At 39.1% G+C, this 18435-nt stretch overlaps 1 protein-coding gene across 4 annotated transcripts in view; it reads right to left on the bottom strand.

The window, feature by feature from the left end:
• Positions 1–606: 606 nt before the first annotated feature.
• Positions 607–18435, bottom strand: part of mylk4a (myosin light chain kinase family, member 4a) — a 56382-nt gene continuing 38553 nt past the window's right edge. For 2 of the 4 annotated variants that reach the window (XM_088644034.1, XM_088644031.1), the window contains exons 2-15: positions 17054–17203; positions 15463–15562; positions 13666–14281; positions 13122–13390; positions 12492–12597; positions 11452–11545; positions 10539–10648; positions 10039–10180; positions 8884–8954; positions 7780–7908; positions 6753–6905; positions 6190–6268; positions 5971–6019; positions 607–5575 (exon numbers count right to left, since the gene is read on the bottom strand). In XM_088644034.1, coding sequence (XP_088500160.1) covers positions 5975–6019; positions 6190–6268; positions 6753–6905; positions 7780–7908; positions 8884–8954; positions 10039–10180; positions 10539–10648; positions 11452–11545; positions 12492–12597; positions 13122–13390; positions 13666–14281; positions 15463–15562; positions 17054–17203 — 2064 coding nt within the window. In that variant the 3' untranslated portion in view covers positions 607–5575; positions 5971–5974. The remainder of the gene's footprint in view (positions 5576–5970; positions 6020–6189; positions 6269–6752; positions 6906–7779; positions 7909–8883; positions 8955–10038; positions 10181–10538; positions 10649–11451; positions 11546–12491; positions 12598–13121; positions 13391–13665; positions 14282–15462; positions 15563–17053; positions 17204–18435) is intronic. The other 2 variants (XM_088644033.1, XM_088644032.1) reach the window with 1 other exon arrangement.

The raw sequence follows: 18435 nt of genomic DNA, 5'->3' as shown, positions 1-18435 counted from the left end.
AAAAACTTTTTTTTTAAATTTCTATTGAACTCTACTAAATGAGGAACACAAGTGGTATTGCCGTTTAAGGTCTTATTTTTCAGCAAAGAGGTATACAGGCCTGAACTGATGGTAGTTGTCGGATGTTGTGATGATTGAATGGAACTTTTACTTTAAATGCTAGAAATTTCTTCACTTCATGATATATTATTATTTTCCTATTGTGGCAGCTTTCGGGTATCTTTTTGTGAATCATTTTTTTAAATATTTTTTCTGTGTTTCTGCGTGTTTTGTGTTTTTAGTCAAATATCATTGATTAACCCTTGGATTTTTCGGAGAAGTGACGATGGAGCATCGCCGGTTTACAAACTCAAAGCCCTTAGCCCAATCAAATCCTACATTTGAAAAATATTTAGTCTACACTGCTGCCCTCTACTGGACAGTTTAATTAATGAAAAATAGAGAGGACTATTCTACTGTTCTAACTCATTCGAGAGTGGGTTCAACAAACGTTTTCCATCTAAACTAGCAAAATAAAAATCTATTTCTCCAAAATATGAATTGGTTATTATTAATTGTTTATGTAGGAGTGTATGACTCAACAATAAAAAAGATTAAGCCAGCCAGTACAGTACATATTTTATTATGACTTTCACAGTCCACAGACACTTCCACAGTCTTTTACCAGCTCTAAGATCGCTTTATTTTAATGAAGTTTAATTTTTTTCACAGGAATAATTTACAGTGAAGAAAATAATTGTAAACACACACTGAAAAACATTTAAAAATATAACAGTCTACTACACTTCATACACACAAAACTTTTTGATTCAAAGTGTCATGAGAATGTTTCACAAGGAAGGAAAAGAAAAAAAATCTGTATAGATCTGAATCTTGAATTAAAACTGATTTATAATTTAGCAACAGGGAGTTTTGGACACTTAAAAAGCATTTTAAAGGACTTTCTGCATAAATTACGTTCTTAAATTGGTTAAAACCTATTCCAAAAGTAGAGGGATTTTTTCTCTTGTCCAGAAAAGAACATTCAGATAACACACAGTTGTCAAAAGCCCTGTCTTTTAAGAACACTTTACTGTGATACAGACTAAACTGAGAAATTAATTAACATTCGATTCTGTATCTTAAAGTAGGTACTGTGGTTGGCCTTTTCAATGACAAACCTTCATGGAAGGTGAAATTGGCACTCTGTTGCTCAAGAATTAAATATCTTGAAGGTTTTCTTCACATTCATTAAAATGATTTAACAGTTGTCAGCCAGATAGTGCTCTGCCTGTCAACTTGCACTATCCAATAAATAATGTTATAGAGTGTACCAGATATATCAAACACATTAAAAACACATAGTTTAAATCAATATTGTGGAAAGAAGACAGTTTTAATTTGATTTTTAAAAATTATATGAGCGATGAGAAAATGAGAAAATCTGCCGGGCAATTTCAAATTTTGTAAATGAATACTGTTTCCATTTGTATTGCCTTATCACGTTCACGGTGAAATTCTGAAATTGCTCTCTTTGCTAGGTCATACTAACAAATTAGAATATATTAATTTGAACTAAGAAACGTTACGGGGTTTATATTGTTAGAAATTCAGTCCCCTTGATATCTGAGGGAGGTTTGGGGGGTTAGAACCACGATATTCATCATTCATTGAAAATAACAGAAAGAAACATGAAAAAGGCAGTAAGAGAATGCTGCAGTTTTGCTTTTAGCATTACACAATGCTATAGGATCCTAAATTACAGTTCTGTTCACCTGTAATAAGTCACGTCTCCCAACATATTACTGTGGCAATCTGTACAAAATAATTGCACTTGTGTTCACACGAAATGAAAAAATCTTCATGCATTGATTTCCTGTCATATTAGCTGTCAGGTTACTGTCACGTCTGTCGTGAAGTTTTTGGACACAGTCAATGAAGAAGAAACAGCTGTTTTAATTTGTGGCTTTTGCAGATTATGAGGGCCAACAAACAAAATCTGGAAACCCAAGCATTCCTGAAGAATTCCTTTCCTCCGTCTTACTAATTGAATCAATTTCTTTTACTGCTTCCAACTGATTGATCACTATAAAATCTAGAATCCTGGAGAATTTAAAATCCTTCCTTCCAACATCATGTTTTTGGTTAAATTTGGAGTTTATTTTTCTTGCCCTACATCCCTTCCTACCTCCTGAGAACGAGGTCTTTCTGAGCAGTGCAGCAGAACTACCAACTAATAATACATCATTCTGATATGATCTGAAGAGCAAAGGGGAGACTTTTGTCTGGAGATCAGAGGATGCCTTATAAGGACAAAATCTACCCAGCTGTGGCATTGATTTGCCAGTTTTGTGCTGCCACCTGGATCCGGGATTGATCCATTATAATATGGAGTCAAAGGATATTATAATGCAATTTATTTGTAATTTAAACTATAGTCAGATTTAATAATATGCTGTTTAGCATATACCCATATCCATGCTTCCTGGCTCCAAATATTTTAATTGAATTCATATGTAAACAATCCACAGCTATAAGATCAGAATATTTACTTGTTAGAATGGGTGCCAAAATATTGAACAAAAACAAGTGGGGAAAAAAGCTAATTAGAACACCAGCCTATATTTTAGGTGTGAGCTAAATTAACCTCATTATTGTTTTTCCTAATTAATTAGGTATTTATGCAATCTGTTTCAAGGAAAACACATTTTGTTATATTGTGATACTATAACTCTCTTTCTATATTAACTGGAAAAACTGGTAATATAGCATAAAACATGATGTAGCTGGAAGATAAAAGTATGTGCCTTATGTAGGACAGATACTGTTCAGTGGATTTGAAGAGTCTTATTATGTTATTAGTCTGATACTCAGTATTTTGTACAAACGTCCAACATTCAAGCCTGTCATAAAAGAGCAGTAGGACCAAGTACAAGACATTTGTGTCCTGCTTTCTAGCACATAATAGACCTGTCTTTTATTGAAGAAAAAAGTATTACAAAATTAATCTGAAGATGTGTTACACATAATGTATGAAATCTGAGAATAAGGACTTGTATTCGAGAATGCTGTCTACTGCTCTATGGCTTTGCGTTTTGTATATATTTTTTTAAATAAAAAAAGTTCCTCAACCCCCAAATCTTCCACCTTGGTTTTTGTAACTGAAACAGAATAAACTAATTAGAAAAAAATATCCTGATAAGACTTTTATGCTGCAATAATTATTAGGGTCTGGGAAAAATAAAAAATTTAGAAAGATTCTGACCTGATGATTGTTCCTTGGCTTAGAGTTTTATGATCACTCCATTTTAAAGTCAATAAATAATAAAGTGCACATACTGTAATGCAGCTATCACACATTCAATTCATTACTACACTAATAACTTAAATGACACAAACAGAAAAAAGAATACTTATTTCCTGGATAACTATTCACAACTAGCGAATATTTATTTTTTAATTATTCCTACTGTGACTGTTTATCTGAGTAAAATCACCAGCAATGGGATAAATGTATCAGTTCATAAATACACAACCAGAAAAAAAACATGCCTTTTAAAATTTGCCCATTTTACAGCATTTTCTAAAAATACATTAAAAAACACGACTACTCTATCATATTCTGGTCTCAATAATTTTGACATTTCCCTAACATTAAAATTATTGCTTAAATTTGTATGTTCACAGGTTTGTTATACAAATAATTTTCATATGAATTATATATTGTACTAGCAAGAATAACGAAAAAACAGTTCTTATCTATTTAGCACTGCAAGCTGAATATGTAAAGCCTACTGTATACAATAGTACTTTTTTTCCAATTGAGAAAAATACGACTCTTTTTAATTACTTGAACACTGCTTGGGGCAGTAAACAAGCCCCAAGCAAAATGTCACTAAATTATGCAAATGTCACTGCAGATATATTCTGGGGTGTAGTTGGGGCCAGATTTATTTCAAACAGCCAAACATCAGAGTTATTTTGTGAAAGAATTTTTACATAAAGGTGATCTTATTGAGTCATCATATACAATGAACATCGATTGCTGTTAAGGAGTGTTTTTGTGGGAACAGCCACATTTGAAACAATGTTGATTTGAATATAAAATCACGTTTGCTTATCTCTTATCCGAGATATATTATTATAGAGTATATTTGCTACCTATATTTGCTATGCTACCTAAAACAGTCCTGCAGTTTTTGTTTCTGGAAGTTGCCTGACAAATGCATATACTATATACTGCATATACTGTAACAAGAAAAGGGTTTATACACAAAGATATTGTGTTGAAGGGTTATTCAATGAAGATATGCGATGAACCACCATAAGCTACAATAACTAAAGAGTGTTTTTTAATTGACACCAGAAACTGAAATATTTTTTCCAATAGGTAAGCATTTTACTGTATATATTTTACGGTGTAAAATAAAAATGTGTTGAGTTCAGAGTAGAGTTACTTTAACAAGCTATACAAAAGTTTATATAAGAGACAGAAGTGATGGTTTTGGACACAGACTTTGCCTTTTCTTCTTAAGAGTGCATGAGCTTTCTTCAATAGAAAGATACAAGGTTTGGAGCAGGAAATTGCTCTCGCCCTATTTTTCCTCAGGCGGCCAGCCCTTGTTAAATATAAACACACACCTCTTACTGCGTTGCGTACCCACTTCGGCTCAAGCTGTCCTTCGGCAAAAACCCTAAAGTTTTCGATATAAACGTTGTGTGGCTGTTCTCCCCATTACTGAAATCTGCTTGTCTTCTTCAATAAAATCTGTATTTTACTAAACTGAAACAGTTCAGTGAAATAAAAAATATATAATGGATGCAATCCCCAGCTGTACGCCCTATTAAATATTGCGTGGTATAATTGCTGCTTTAAAAAACAGTAATCCTGAATTATGGCACATTGACAAATTCTATAAAGTAGTGCAGGGATACCAGCAATACAATGTTTAATGACTTTTTAACATTCCTTCACGTTTCACTACAAATGACTGTCTTGACTCTATGACAACTTCATATTGGACCCCCTAAAATTTTAATTCGAATTAGTTTTACCTTCAGTGATTTATTCACAGGGCATTGAGGTGACTCTACGTACATTTTTATATTAGTTCGAAATGTCTGTTTGGCACACTTTAGGCACAATTGTGCCATTAAGAATGAATTTTAAGTTGTTGAAGTTCAGCTGCAGGCGTTGCTGAAGTTTGAACAACACTGTTTAACATCAGATTTAACGTGCATGCCGATTCATAGTGATTTCCCCAATAATAAATGGATTAGTGAGTTTCAGAAGAGAAATTCTACTTCATCATTTGCATGGGGATTGTAAAATAGCAAATTTGGGTTTAAATATCTTCTAATTCACACATGCATTCTACTTCCTTTGACATCATGCTTGAGCACAATTTGCAATTGTTTCATGTGCTCAACTTCTAGTGCTAATATACAGATAAAGGCAGAAATGAATGTCCATTGATTATACAGTACATGTACATGTACAGTACAGCAGTGTTGGTCCAGTTGAGTGAGGCTCATGTCATCAGAAGTCATCAATATTTAGATACCTGTTGGCAGCAGTATGCAGCATCCCACCATTCTATAAAATAAAAAGGAGATGTTGAATAGAAAACAAGCAGTTAAATGCAACATTATACCAGTCAACTGGCAAAGACAGCATCATAACACTTTCTTTAAAACCGCCCATCGGCAAAGACCTAAAAAACACTCCAAAGCATTCCAAAAAACATTAGAAAACAGAACAGAAAAGGGGAGAGATGTCAAAATCAGCATAAATCCTGACCAAGAGTGAAGTCTGGACTCAATCTACATGGATTTTGCTGAACCGAATTTATTCAAATTACACTGTAAACTGTGTGGAGCAACAATGACAGCTCTTCAGAAAAGAATGCCTGGTGAACAAAATCACTTTAAAATGCTGATAATTGTCCTCAGAAGCTTTCCGGCTCTGGCATATCACTGTGAGAGGCATACCTGATTAGGTTTCAGCAGGTGGAGCATGTGAAGAGTGGCACTTATTTTTCTGTAAAAGGAAGAAAGCAAACAAATTACAGCAAATTGAACCAGATTAACATAGTGGAATATTGGAGACAGAATCAGGTTCTGAAAGGCTATCTTGACTAAACAAATTGAAAGAGCTGCATGCACATATTAACAGCACGGCAAGTGCAATTAAAAGGAAAACATAAGTACCTTTTGATGAAGTCGGTAGTGAAGATTGCGGTTTGATAACCATGGGTGTTTCAGTGACTCTGCAGCAGTTATCCTCCAACTGAAACAACACACACATACAGTACATGTTTACTACTGGGAATGAAAGTAAGTCTGGGTCAGCTATTTGTCAAACTCAGATTTGGCTATACTCTAAATAAAATAGTTAAATATTTTGTTCTGAATCAGGGCAATTCCTGAAAAATGTAGTTATGGCTTAATATTTTCTAAACTTAATTTTTTAATATTTTATCATCTTAATCCTTTTTAAGAAAGTGCATCTAAGGAGTGGAATTTCATGTCAGTCTAATTGATTTCACATTCTTCTGCATTATCTTTAATCAGAAACAATACATTTAGGACAGTAACATTACTAATTGCATATTCTTCAATTTTGCACAAAGTGGAATGTACTGTATGACTGCATGTACATGAAATTTAAAACCCAGTGGGTGGTGACTTATTTTCACTCTTAAAATAAAAGAGCTCTTGAATTAATAAATAACCATTGTCATTTCTGTTTCTAGAATTACTTCTTAATTTACCATTTATCCTTCACAATGAGCCTTGAAATAAAGTCCTTGGCTTCTTCCGAGATATCTGCAAATTCCTCGTCCTCCAAGCTCCACTGGCAGGCCAGAATGTTATTCAGGGTTTCGTTGTCATCTTCGCCAAGGAAAGGAGAGAGGCCGCTAAGCCTGGAGTGAACAAAGCAGTGGTTTCTGCTGAGGGCGAACATTTTTTGTGGCTTTCGGTAGTTCCACTGGGCTTGTAACAAAAGACCTGAAGTTGTATGTTCCAGCTTTCTCACAAAGACATCTGGAGACAACCACATCAGGATCACAGGCTTACTCACTGAGATGGGAAGCTTCTAGAATTCAGCGAATCAAGTTTTAAAATTCAAGCGTAGCTGAGGTGCCCTCTGTGACTGTCGTACTCTACGACAAGCCATCTGTGGTAAAGGACTGTTAAACATTGACTCAGAGACTAAATACTTTTTTGGAATTAATATGACAGCTAGTTGTACATACATGACTGTTACCGTATATTTCATGTGTGCATTGTGCAAAAACATGCAAATTTCATACAGTATGTAATGCAAGTCCCCCATGTTAAGGTTTTCTGCTGAGCAGATATTAATAATAATCCACAGCATCATTGTAATTCATTCATGCTTCCTAAAACCCATAAGAGACATTTTTTTAAATATCATTGTGTGTCTTGCAAACTTTTACCAGTTTTCATGAGGATTACAGTAAAATTGGTAAACTGGCAAAGGTACTGTAGCAGAAGGAGTGTTAATATTCCTATCATTTGAGAAAAAAAAGTACCTGCTCGATAAGCCAGAGGTGTCTATTCCTGGCCCAATGTGCCTGCAGGTCTTTATTCCAGCTCGGCTCATTGTGAGCTGCACTGCTAGCTTAGCTGGCCTGATTTAACAGCTTCTCCCAGTGTTTTAGGTGCCGGTACTTTAAAGAGACCTTGAAAGCCTACGGACGCACTGCCCCTTAAGGGACCAGGGCTGGACACCCCTGGGTTGAGCAGCAAAGGCTCCCTGAGCTGGTCACTTACAGCATGTAGGTAATGACTCCTAAACTCCACATGTCCGTGGGGAATGAGACGAACTCGTAGTTGATGACCTCAGGAGCGAGGAATTCCGGTGTCCCAAAATTCACTTTTAGCTTTTCCCTTGGCTTGTATCTAAGGATGAAAGCACGCACATAAAGCATTTTCGGCATAATGCAAGTGCCCAGTCAGCCTTTCTAAAGAATAAGCACGAGTACTAGAATGCATCTCCAAAGGTCTTGACTAACTCAACTCAAGGCAATCACATGTAAGAAACCAATGAGTCACAAGGAAGAGATTGCAAAACTTTATATCTGTCTTCCCTCGTGCCAACATGTTACTGAACCCTCACCATTTGGAGAATTACAGTGGCATAAAGTATAAGCAATGGGAAGATCTGAATCCGTCAGCGTTACTTTTAGCTACGTTAAACCTCTTGGCATTGCTTCACACAAGTAATCTAACACCTGGACTCGAAAGTTGCTCTTTTAGACCAGTTATAAGAAATAGGAAGATTTTAAAATGTCCTCGTAATATTTTCAGCAACTCAAACTCATAACGCCATGCAATTAACGTCATGCTCCCATGTTTGTTTGGCGTTTCGACTTATTCTGTCAGTTGACAAAATGCCAAAACTGGGGGATTTGTCAAGGACTACTGATGTTTCAAGTGCTCTCTTCTGTTAAACGCTGTGTGCTGAGACACGTTGGTTGCATCAGCTGGTGTCCCTAAATTATCTTTGTGTGCTCCTGTGTGCCTGTCCTGTGCTGGATCTCATCCAGACTGTCGCCCTGCCTGGGATCTAGGACTGAGCCAATGTTGGTGTGACCCTTATCCAGAAAAAAACAGATAGAATTCACATTTCTTGGATTGTGGGGGGCGTTGGAAGGGAGTTTTCTTTTGGCATAATTGATGTATATATAGTAGAAGGCACGGGCAGAAGTGCTCAGCTCTGCTCTACAACGCAACACAAGACAATGTACTGTCCTGTACCTGGTGGAAGAGATATCCTTCATTCGTAATGTTAGCTCATAAAAGAGTGGCTGAGCGGTAGAAATGCATACACATATGGTCAATGTTTCCTTGCTAGGCAAAAGTCGAAGTGCATACCTTCTGGCAAGCCCAAAGTCGATTATCTTGATCTTATTGGTAGCTCGGCTCACACACAATATGTTTTCAGGCTGCAAACAAAACATATAGATGTTGTTGTTCTTCTTCTACCAGATAAGGGAATGATTTTAAATGCTGAAACTACACACTAAGGAAAATTTACATCATCGTCATCTCAACGTTTTAAAAATAATATTTTACAATAAATACAAAACTATAGGATATTAATGTATTTTATTTCAAAATTACAATGGTTGATGTTGATACAGTGTATCTAAATTCTGTGCTTTGGTTCTGATTGAGTTTTTAGTTACTTTCAGGTTCAAACTTGTTCTTTTTACTTATTAGAAATTTATTTGGCTTGCATTTACCTTTCAATTATGATCTCTACACAACTAAGTTCAAAGCAAGACAGGTTGACATGATCGCCAAGGCTAATTGAATTATGAACCTAATTACTGCACAACAAACCAACCAGAATCCCCTGCCAACCGAGGTTCAGCAATTTAAGATAAGATAAGATCACTTTATTAGCCATATTCAATTTCTTGCATTTTGAATTGTTTTACCCAAGATGGCAGAACTGAATTTACTTTATTTAAAATAAAATATTTGCACTTGTCATGTCGTTGTTCATGAGAAATAATTAGAGGTTAAAATCCCAGTTTAGACTTCACTGTACTAATGCTTTTGGATGGCATTGTACAGTATGAGATCAAGAGACAAATAAACAGGTTTTACAAGGCTCAGTGAAGACTGTGACACCCTTAAATCTCACTTTCTTGTATTTATATTGCCAAATAATAAATTGGCCCTGATTTTTTATTCTATTTGTTTTTGTTTTTGTTCTTTTTTTGATTTCCAAATCAACAAGAAAAAATGTAAAAAAAAAGATAATTCGGGGTTTCTAAATAATATCTAAAACCTGCATAGAATTCAGCAATAAAAATGAGCGTGGGGCCACACGATCACAGTGCTACAGTATTTGGGAATGCAAGCAGAGTACTGAGTATCCTAAAAAAATCTGCCTTAAAACAACGTTAATTAGAGGTGGACAACACTGAAAGACAAAGAGTGATGTAAATGCTAAGTGTTTTTTAACGACTTATTTAATAAGATTGAGAACACTGAAGGCAAGACAAACGCAATTTTTACCTTCAAATCTAAGTGAAGGATGTACATATGGTGCATGTACTGAATGCCCTCACAGATTTGTCTGATGAAGTGGATCGTGTCCAGTTCGGTAAGATTGTAGTTTTCATCAATAATCCTGTCAAAAAGTTCCCCTCCGTCTACACTGCAGTGAACAAGAAAACAAATATAAAAATAATATCATGGCTAATGAAGACTAATCCATCTTGACATATATAACATATATAACTTATATAACCTTGGCTGAATTTAAGGAATTATTTAAAAGTAAAAAGTTTTTCGTTAACACGTAGAGTCCCCAGCCTTGAAAACCAGATAATTGTCTTGTTTTGACAATATCTGGACACTAGGTGACACTGTTGAGCTTTTACTCGTTTTGCCATCAGCAACTTCAGACAGAAATTCCATCCTCCCGTCAGGCAGACAATAAGCAGTACAGAGTCCTGTAATGTAGGTACATTTCCAGGAAATACAAGCTGTGACAGAGTGGCGACAACACTTACTACTCCATGACCAGAATGATGTCGTTTTTAGACTCATAGGCCGCATACAGCTGGATGAGACTGGCGTGGTTCAGCTGGTTCATCACCTGAATCTCATTTTTGACCTCATCCTGAAACATGAAATAGCCATTCAGTATGATACAGACACATAGAGGTATTCTATATAACATATATAATCAAAAGTCACTCTTAATACATGACATTAAAACACTGATTTCACTTTGAATTAAAATGCGTAAAAGGCAACAAAATTCCTATATGTGTACCTGGCTCACTTTTATTACTAATCCAAAAACCATTTGAGGGTAAATAATGTTTACCATTAACTTGTCACAGTGTCAGTTTGCTACAGTGTTAGCTACCTCATAAGCATTACAATCTGAAAACATTATTTAAATGACCAGGGTTGTTTTTTTGGTTTGGTGCAAACAATTAAGTGCAGACCACAATATTTCAACTAGGGGGTTGAGGCTTGGTATTCTGTTACCCGACACTACTGAAAAAATTAAGGCAGCACTTTAAGGTAAGCTTAAAAAAAAGCATGTTAACTTCAGTGGGTATCAGTTGAGAGCTGAAGAGTGATATAGCTGCTGACTAAAAAGAATGTCATATAGGATTCAAATAAATTCAGTCAATTTAGGATTCAAAATCCTGAATGGTATTAGCAATGGATTACTTTACACTCTGCAGAAAACAAGAATATGAGGGGGTAACAAAAAGTTATGAAGACGCCTGAGAACAGTAGACACTTCTTTACACAACTGTCGAAGCCAGTTCTCAGGGAATCTTCAAGAAACTGCTGGAGAAACTTCTTGTATCACTTCACTACGAGCAATCAAACAAGCACAATACTGTAGGTCAAATGGTCTCCTCTCATTTGTAACCTCCTTACTTCCTTGTGTCTCATTCTCACCTTTTCTTTTGGACTTTTTGCTTTGATGATTTTGGCAGCTAAGGTCAGCCCAGAGGAATTTTCAATGCACTTGTGAACCTGGCCGAAGCGACCACTGGAGAAACAAACAAAGAAGACAAGCCACCTTCAAAATCAAGGAGCTGCTGCAAATATCCTCTTCCTCCGTTTATATTCAGAGTTTATATTCACTCCGTTTTTTTCAGAGTTAATCAACAATTCTTGATGAGTCTCTAAAACGTGCTCAGAATAAAAGTCATTCAGTAGAACGAGTCTTTGGGTGGGGCTGACATACTGCTACCCAGGGAAATTTTGTAAAACTACAGTACAGTACAGTGCAGCTCTTAGTCCACCTGCACGTAAGTTTGCTACTGACAAGGTCATTATTTCCAATCATACTGATTGTGAGATACATTTGTAATATGAAGTTATAAAAAAACTAGTTAGCTAGTTCACTCACAAAATACAAGGCACTGTATCTTCAGGCCAAGTACTGCACGAAAATGAAAATCAGACTTCTTTTGAATTATGTAATAACAGATTGTAGGATTTGGCAGCTTCTCTCAACGTATTCAAATTCATGAAATTATTCAAATTCACTGAGTGAAGGGGTCAAGCTAGGCTCCACAACAGGAATGCATCATCATGTTTTCTGTTTCAGATACTAGAGAAGACTTAATACTGAAAGACTGAGAAGAAATCAATTTAAAAAAACTATTGGAAAAAAAAAACTGCATGGGTTTTCTGGATTGTTCAAGTTTTTATAAGAAAATGCTGACATCCAACTGGAGGCAGTATAGGGGCCTTTAAGGAACAGATTACCGCTTGGAGATGAGGTCTCAGCTGGCTGTGCAGTAGGTATGGTTTCACATACCAGCAACCAGTTGGTACAAATAACATACTTGACTGGGGACATTTCAATACAGTCAGGCTGCAGGTTTCACCGTCTGCGTCAGTGAGATTACTGTCTCTCCCTTCTGTCCCTCACTGCCGAGCGCGCTGCTGTGCACATTGATTTGCAGTGGCTTGAAATGGCTCCTTACCCGCCCAGGATCTCCTGCTTGTTGATGGTGTAGAAGTTGGTGATCTGCACTGGCTTGGCGGAGACCACACGGTGATCAAAGGGAGCAGGTGGGGGGGGGCTGCAGTCTACACGGTCACGGCAGAGAAGGACAGGTCATTCTTTCGCTGCAAACACAGGGCTCACATGGCAACAAGTCAACCGCCTGCAATCAGACCCGTGACGCACTGGGACACACGGAAGATGGCAACGGGAGCGCACCGCGCTGAAGCGAGTCCTGCGGCTCGGCTGGAATGGATTGCAGAGTGTCACACGGAGAAGCCCGCTGCTCGTTAACACTGCTGTGTGAGGGAGCTGCGCATGGAAACCCCATCAAGCAACCCGTCAACCTGGTATTAGACTGAAGAAGTTCCAGTGCGGAGCTGTGGCAGCACGCGTAGGCTGCAAAGGAACAGGTAAAGGCTTATTCCAAGCTGAAAGGAAGAGAAAAGAGACACAGCGGTTTGGCTGTGGAGCCTTCTTCGAGTGCCTCTTCTTTTCCTTTCAGCAGGGAATAAACCTTTACATGGTAGTAGATTGTCTGGTGAAAAAGTTTGCGCTAAAATCATTCCCAGGACTGTTCAGCTAAAAGCCACAAAGGCTCTTTCCTCACCGATAAAGTACTCCATTATCTGTTCTTCGGCTGCCAGGGTGCCGTTCTCGCCTTCCGCTTTCTCTGCCTCGGTCTGGGCCTGCTCTTCCTTCTGCTCCTGCTCAGGCCCAGCGCTCTCGCAGGCCTCCTCCACCCTGCTCTTCTTGTGGTCATCCTTCACCACGTCCTCCTCAGTGACCCTGCGCTTGCTGGAGCTGCTGACCTCCGGCTGCTCTGTGCCTTGGCCAGCCTCTGGTAGGATGGAGTCTGAGCGCTCGTGGACTTCATGCCTGAAACAACAGTATTCGAAGATAACTCTGTGCTCCACTGCGTTCCTTTCTTCTTGAAGGTGAAATCTTAACCATCACCCCATTTCACAAGAAAGCTATGGACACAATAACCAACATTTCAGCTAACACATTTCCCTGCTTCAGATTCGGATTTGTTTTGTCTTGTTCAAATTCGTATTCTAAAAATAATTTTAATAAACAATTTATAGTGACAACATTTTTGATGAACACCACTAATGTACGCAAGAGAGCACGTGAGGTAGAGACAAAACTACCTGTCCGGAATTAAGGAGCCATTCTGGGTCAGACTGTCATACGAGCCCTCTGATAGCTGCTCTCCTTCTGCTGTGCTTTTACCCTTTACTTCGGGGGTCTCTGAAAGCGCCTTCAGGGTAGCTTCCTCTACTTCTGATATTTCTTCCGCCTCAGATTCTTCTTGGATTTTGTCTCCTTTGGCATCTTCCTCCTCTTTGTCTTCGTGTGCCTCCAGCTCTATGTCCACTCTGCCTTCCTGAGACTCTGTTTCGGTGGAATCCCCCTCCAGGTCTTCCTCCTCCTGGACTATGGGAGCCTTCCTGTCCTGCTTCTCCACCTCGGGTCCCTCAGGCTCCTGCTGCGCTGTACTCGATCCTTGAGGATAAGGGACCTCCAGAATGAAGTCTACCAGGTCGCTGGCAGCAGCAGAGACAGGCAGCGCCTCAAACTGGCCATCCAAGACCGTGTCCTTTGGCCCCTGACTGGCAGGGCTCCTCTGTATGTTTTCATCCAGCCTGCCTGCTTCAAGGTCTTGCATTGCTGGCGAAGGGGGTTGACCAGATTTTTCAGCATTCTGTTTGTTAAGCTTTTGTACTTCCTCGTCCAACAGCGAAGGCTTCCTCTGAGCAGCTGCCTCTGCAAATGAGAAAACAACTGGGAATTCGTACCACGTAACGGTATCACAGGAATTAAAAAAAATTATAGTGACATTTTTAATGCACGTTGGCCAAAGAAAAGAAAAATAAATTGGTGAAAAGTTGGTCCTTTTAGGCTATTTTAGGCTTGTATCAAATGGTTCAATAAAATCACAACTGGGTCATAATTCTGCCATCTTTATTGCATTTTGAAGAATTTATTTGACCAGATTTATTTATCCCCACCCCCCCCCACCTGGGATTGGCCAGTTGTTTCTGCACGTCTCGGGCTCATCTCACAGCTCAACTCCTGCTCTGGTTCAGGGACACTGCTGAAGGGCACACAGGCTCCTGTGAGAGCCACTCCAGCGCCCCCCAGGAGAGACCGTGCCAGCTGAAGAAGCATCACAACACTCACCCCTGTCCCTGTCAGCCTGCGGAGCCCAGGGGGTCACGATCTGAGAGCCCCTGGGCTTGCCAGACCCAACCCTGCTTCATCCGGTTACTGTAGGAATCCAGTCACGGCCGGCTACGTTTTACGGAACTATCATCGTGAGAGTCAAATCATTTTATGTATGCAAATAAACATATCGTATTTGTCAAAAAGGATGAAGATGGCAAAATCCATGGCACTCCTAAAATTACTCTGGCATGAATGATTGAAACAGAACTTGATTCACATAAAAAGGACAGGCCTTCGTGTGATTCCTTAGCGTTAGGCAATGATATTCGAATTATCAAGGTAATGCAGAACTATGGCCATCAGTAGGTATTGTAATGTCCAGAGACTCATCAGGACAGATGTTGGTTTCCATGTCGTGAAGTGGAGGAGAGAGAACGTGACTCCCCATCCTGTACAGGACACAGGTCCATCGCAGGAATTACCCCCAGCAATGCTGGTCCCCATTCCTACAGCTGGGTGGACTGGAGCACAACTGGAGTAAAGGCATTGCTGAAAGTAGAACAGCAGTGTCTACAGCAGCTGTTTCAACCGACAGCACACTGGTTACGAGTCCAGAGACTTACCCATCCCCAGTGGCCAATATACTGTGTAACATCTTGAAAGTAAAATTCAGATTGATCCTATTTTGCTTTTAGTTAAATTAAATTATTTAACCAAATAATTTAAGCTTAATTAAAGCTGCAAGTAGCAAATCAGAGTGCTCACTACTGAGTTCTTACCAGCAGTATCTGGAGGCTTCTTCTTTTTCTGACATTTAAGGCCCTTAAGACTCGAGGAAGATGACTTGTCTTTAACATCTTTTCCTTTGAGATCTCTCAGCTGAGGAAAAAAAACATCACAAGGGTTAAAAACTACACATAATGCAATCTAGCTTGAGTATGAGATAATACTATTGCGTGAACCAGATTCTTCCACATCTCTGCATCACAGCACACTTTCACAGCAGTGGAGATGTCAGGCAACATTTCATCTTCCTCCAATCCAATTATTCTGAAAAGCTGTAAGAAGGTGTAGAAGGCCAGACTGTTGAGGACTTGTTGCCAAAAATGTTTTTTTTAGATTTAGATTATTGGAATAATTGGCTTCATTACTCTGTTCTCCTCCTTACTAGCTGCTGGTGTGTGGTGATAATAATAATGTTCCTTTATTAACCCTATACAATTTCTTGCATTAGGAATTCATCTTTTCACATACCCCAGCTTTTCTCCATGGAGACACAGACAGGGAGAGAAGCTTGGGGTCAGAGTGCAGGGTCTGCCATTGTACAGCGCCCCTGGAGCAGTTAGGGTTAAGGGCCTTGCTCAGGGGCCCAACGGAGTAGGATTCCTCTGCCGGCCGCGGGATTTGAACCGGCAACCTTCCAGCCACAGGTGCAGATCCTTAACCACAGAGCCACCGCTCCGCCCCAAGTGAGTGTACTGGCCCACTTTCACAGCATCTAGGAGGGGAGGAGGGGAGTCCCCAGTACCTGGGAAGCACTTAGAGTGGAGTATCCAGAAAAGTGGATATATAAAAGCGTAAGGCATTATTATTAAATAAATTATTACATTAAATTTGTATCTTTGAGTACAACAGAACACACTACTTGGTTCCCTTTCCCTGTTTTTCACCCTATTTTGGAGAGATCACTTCCGGTGTCACTGCAGATATGGTACAGTATATTCCAATTAAAACAAAGCTCCTTTAATAATAGTTTATATGTTATACATCCATTCAGTCATCCATTTTCGAATTGTCTCATCCAATTCAAGGACGTTGGGGGGGCAGAGCCTGCTTCAGCAAGTAATAGGCACAAGGAGGGGTATCTCACACAATCCGTGAACCTGCATTTGCAGTTGGGTGCCTGAAAGGATGAGAGAGAGACTGATAAGAAACAGGTCTCCTACTGCGAGCCGTGGAGTGCAATGGGCAGATTTCACCTGTGCACTCCACGGGCGCTGAACACAGATTGGCTCCGATCCGTTCAGCCTGTGCCAGTTCTCGAGACGATGACAGCTCATGAAACTCGAGAGAGGGCAAAGCCGTGCTGTACAGCAAAGCCATGTATCTCCCTCTCAACTCACTCTGTCATCCTCTCAGGCAGGGTATTCAATGCATCTTATCATTTTGGCCAAAACAGGAATGGGTCAGATATTTGTCCCCTCAGTAAATATTTATTTTAAAAATAACTGACACTGCTGATAAGTCAGATTCTGAATGACCATATTTAAAATCTTCCCCACTGCAGTAAGATACACAGTATGTCTAGAGTAAATAACATGGAATTGGGAGATACACTTCAGAGATACACATGCCAATGAATTAACCTACAATGCTTCCATATTTACGAGAAACAAGGTAATGCTTTGGTCCATGAAGTTTAGTCCTGCTTGTTGAGCTGTGAATGGGCTCCAGGCAGCTGGTTTCACAAACTGATGATGTGCCTTGCTTCTCTTTAGGTGCTTTAGTAGAGGTAGCTTTCTGTTAAAAAGAAGATGGCATTGCTGGGACAGGTCAGCTTGCATGCATTGTCAGCAATTATTAGTGTGCAATGAAATACACTCTTGTGATTAAAGATGTTAAATGAATATGAATAACAATCACACATTTTAGAAGGCATTTAACAGAGGATGGAACAGTTAAAGTGAACAAAAGGGATACTTCTTTGTATACAAATCCTGAATCACAGGAACTGTGATTACAAATGTCAGATAAAAATGAATCTCAGGTCTCAGGTAACCAGGACAGCTTTATTCATTGCACGCTGATTTCTTTTCTCGTGTATCACTAAACAGCACATTTGCAGCTCTTACAACTCCCCCAGCAGAAACCTAATGCTGGACTAGAGTGGAAAAACTCTTCTCTCCTTCTCAAATATACACCAAGGGAGCCCGTAATGTATCTTAACTAAATTACACAGAGGTCCTTAATTGCATGTGACTGTTTACACACTCTTTTCACGTGCAGAGCTCTACAGACTGTAAGTCATGGTGGGCTTTTCCCATGAGGCCTTTCAGATCTGTTCCTCAAGTCAAGAACCTGAGGATACCTATATCATAAGATGCACTGATGTAGAAAATGCCTTCCTTGCAAGCTTTTCCATGACACAGGACAGAATATTGAGTATTCTTCTACAGAAACTAATGAGAGAGGTTCTGAGGTAATGTCTGCAACCAGATATGGCAAAATCCCCTGTGGACAGTGCTTGAGATACAGTAATGGAGAGTATTTATGTATTGTAACAGTAATGAACTGTCAACATGTGTGTGATGCATAAGGGATGTTGTTGCTGCAGCAGCATTTTGAGAAATATCTATAGTATAGGACCTATGCATACTGTAGGTAAGTTTTCATTTTATGGTTTATGTTGCATGTTTTTTTTGCAGTGAGACATCAGAAAAAGATAGTAATTCTAAAGATGGTACATTGGTAAAATGGCTTTTCCCTGATTAATACAAATCAATAAGTAGACATAAACCAATAAGTATCTAATTACTCACACAGAACCAACTGATACAAGAGTCTGTGTAGCACATGATGAAGAGGGGACAGCTGACTCAGCTGCTGTGTCCTCCTCCCCCAGCCAGCCCCAGTTAGCTATTCTCTCTGGCCATAAGAACAGGTGGTGACCTGCCTCAGATTCTTTCTGCGGGTCAGCGCACTGACCACTTTACCCGTCTGACTTCGCTGGTCACACCAAGGTCACAGTAGAC

Source organism: Lepisosteus platostomus, chromosome 8, assembly GCF_059453375.1.
Source record: "Lepisosteus platostomus isolate fLepPlt1 chromosome 8, fLepPlt1.hap1, whole genome shotgun sequence".
Lineage (NCBI taxonomy): Eukaryota > Metazoa > Chordata > Actinopteri > Semionotiformes > Lepisosteidae > Lepisosteus > Lepisosteus platostomus.
The sequence above is the reverse complement of the archived record's forward strand: the minus strand, read 5'-3'. Positions and strand labels throughout refer to the sequence as shown.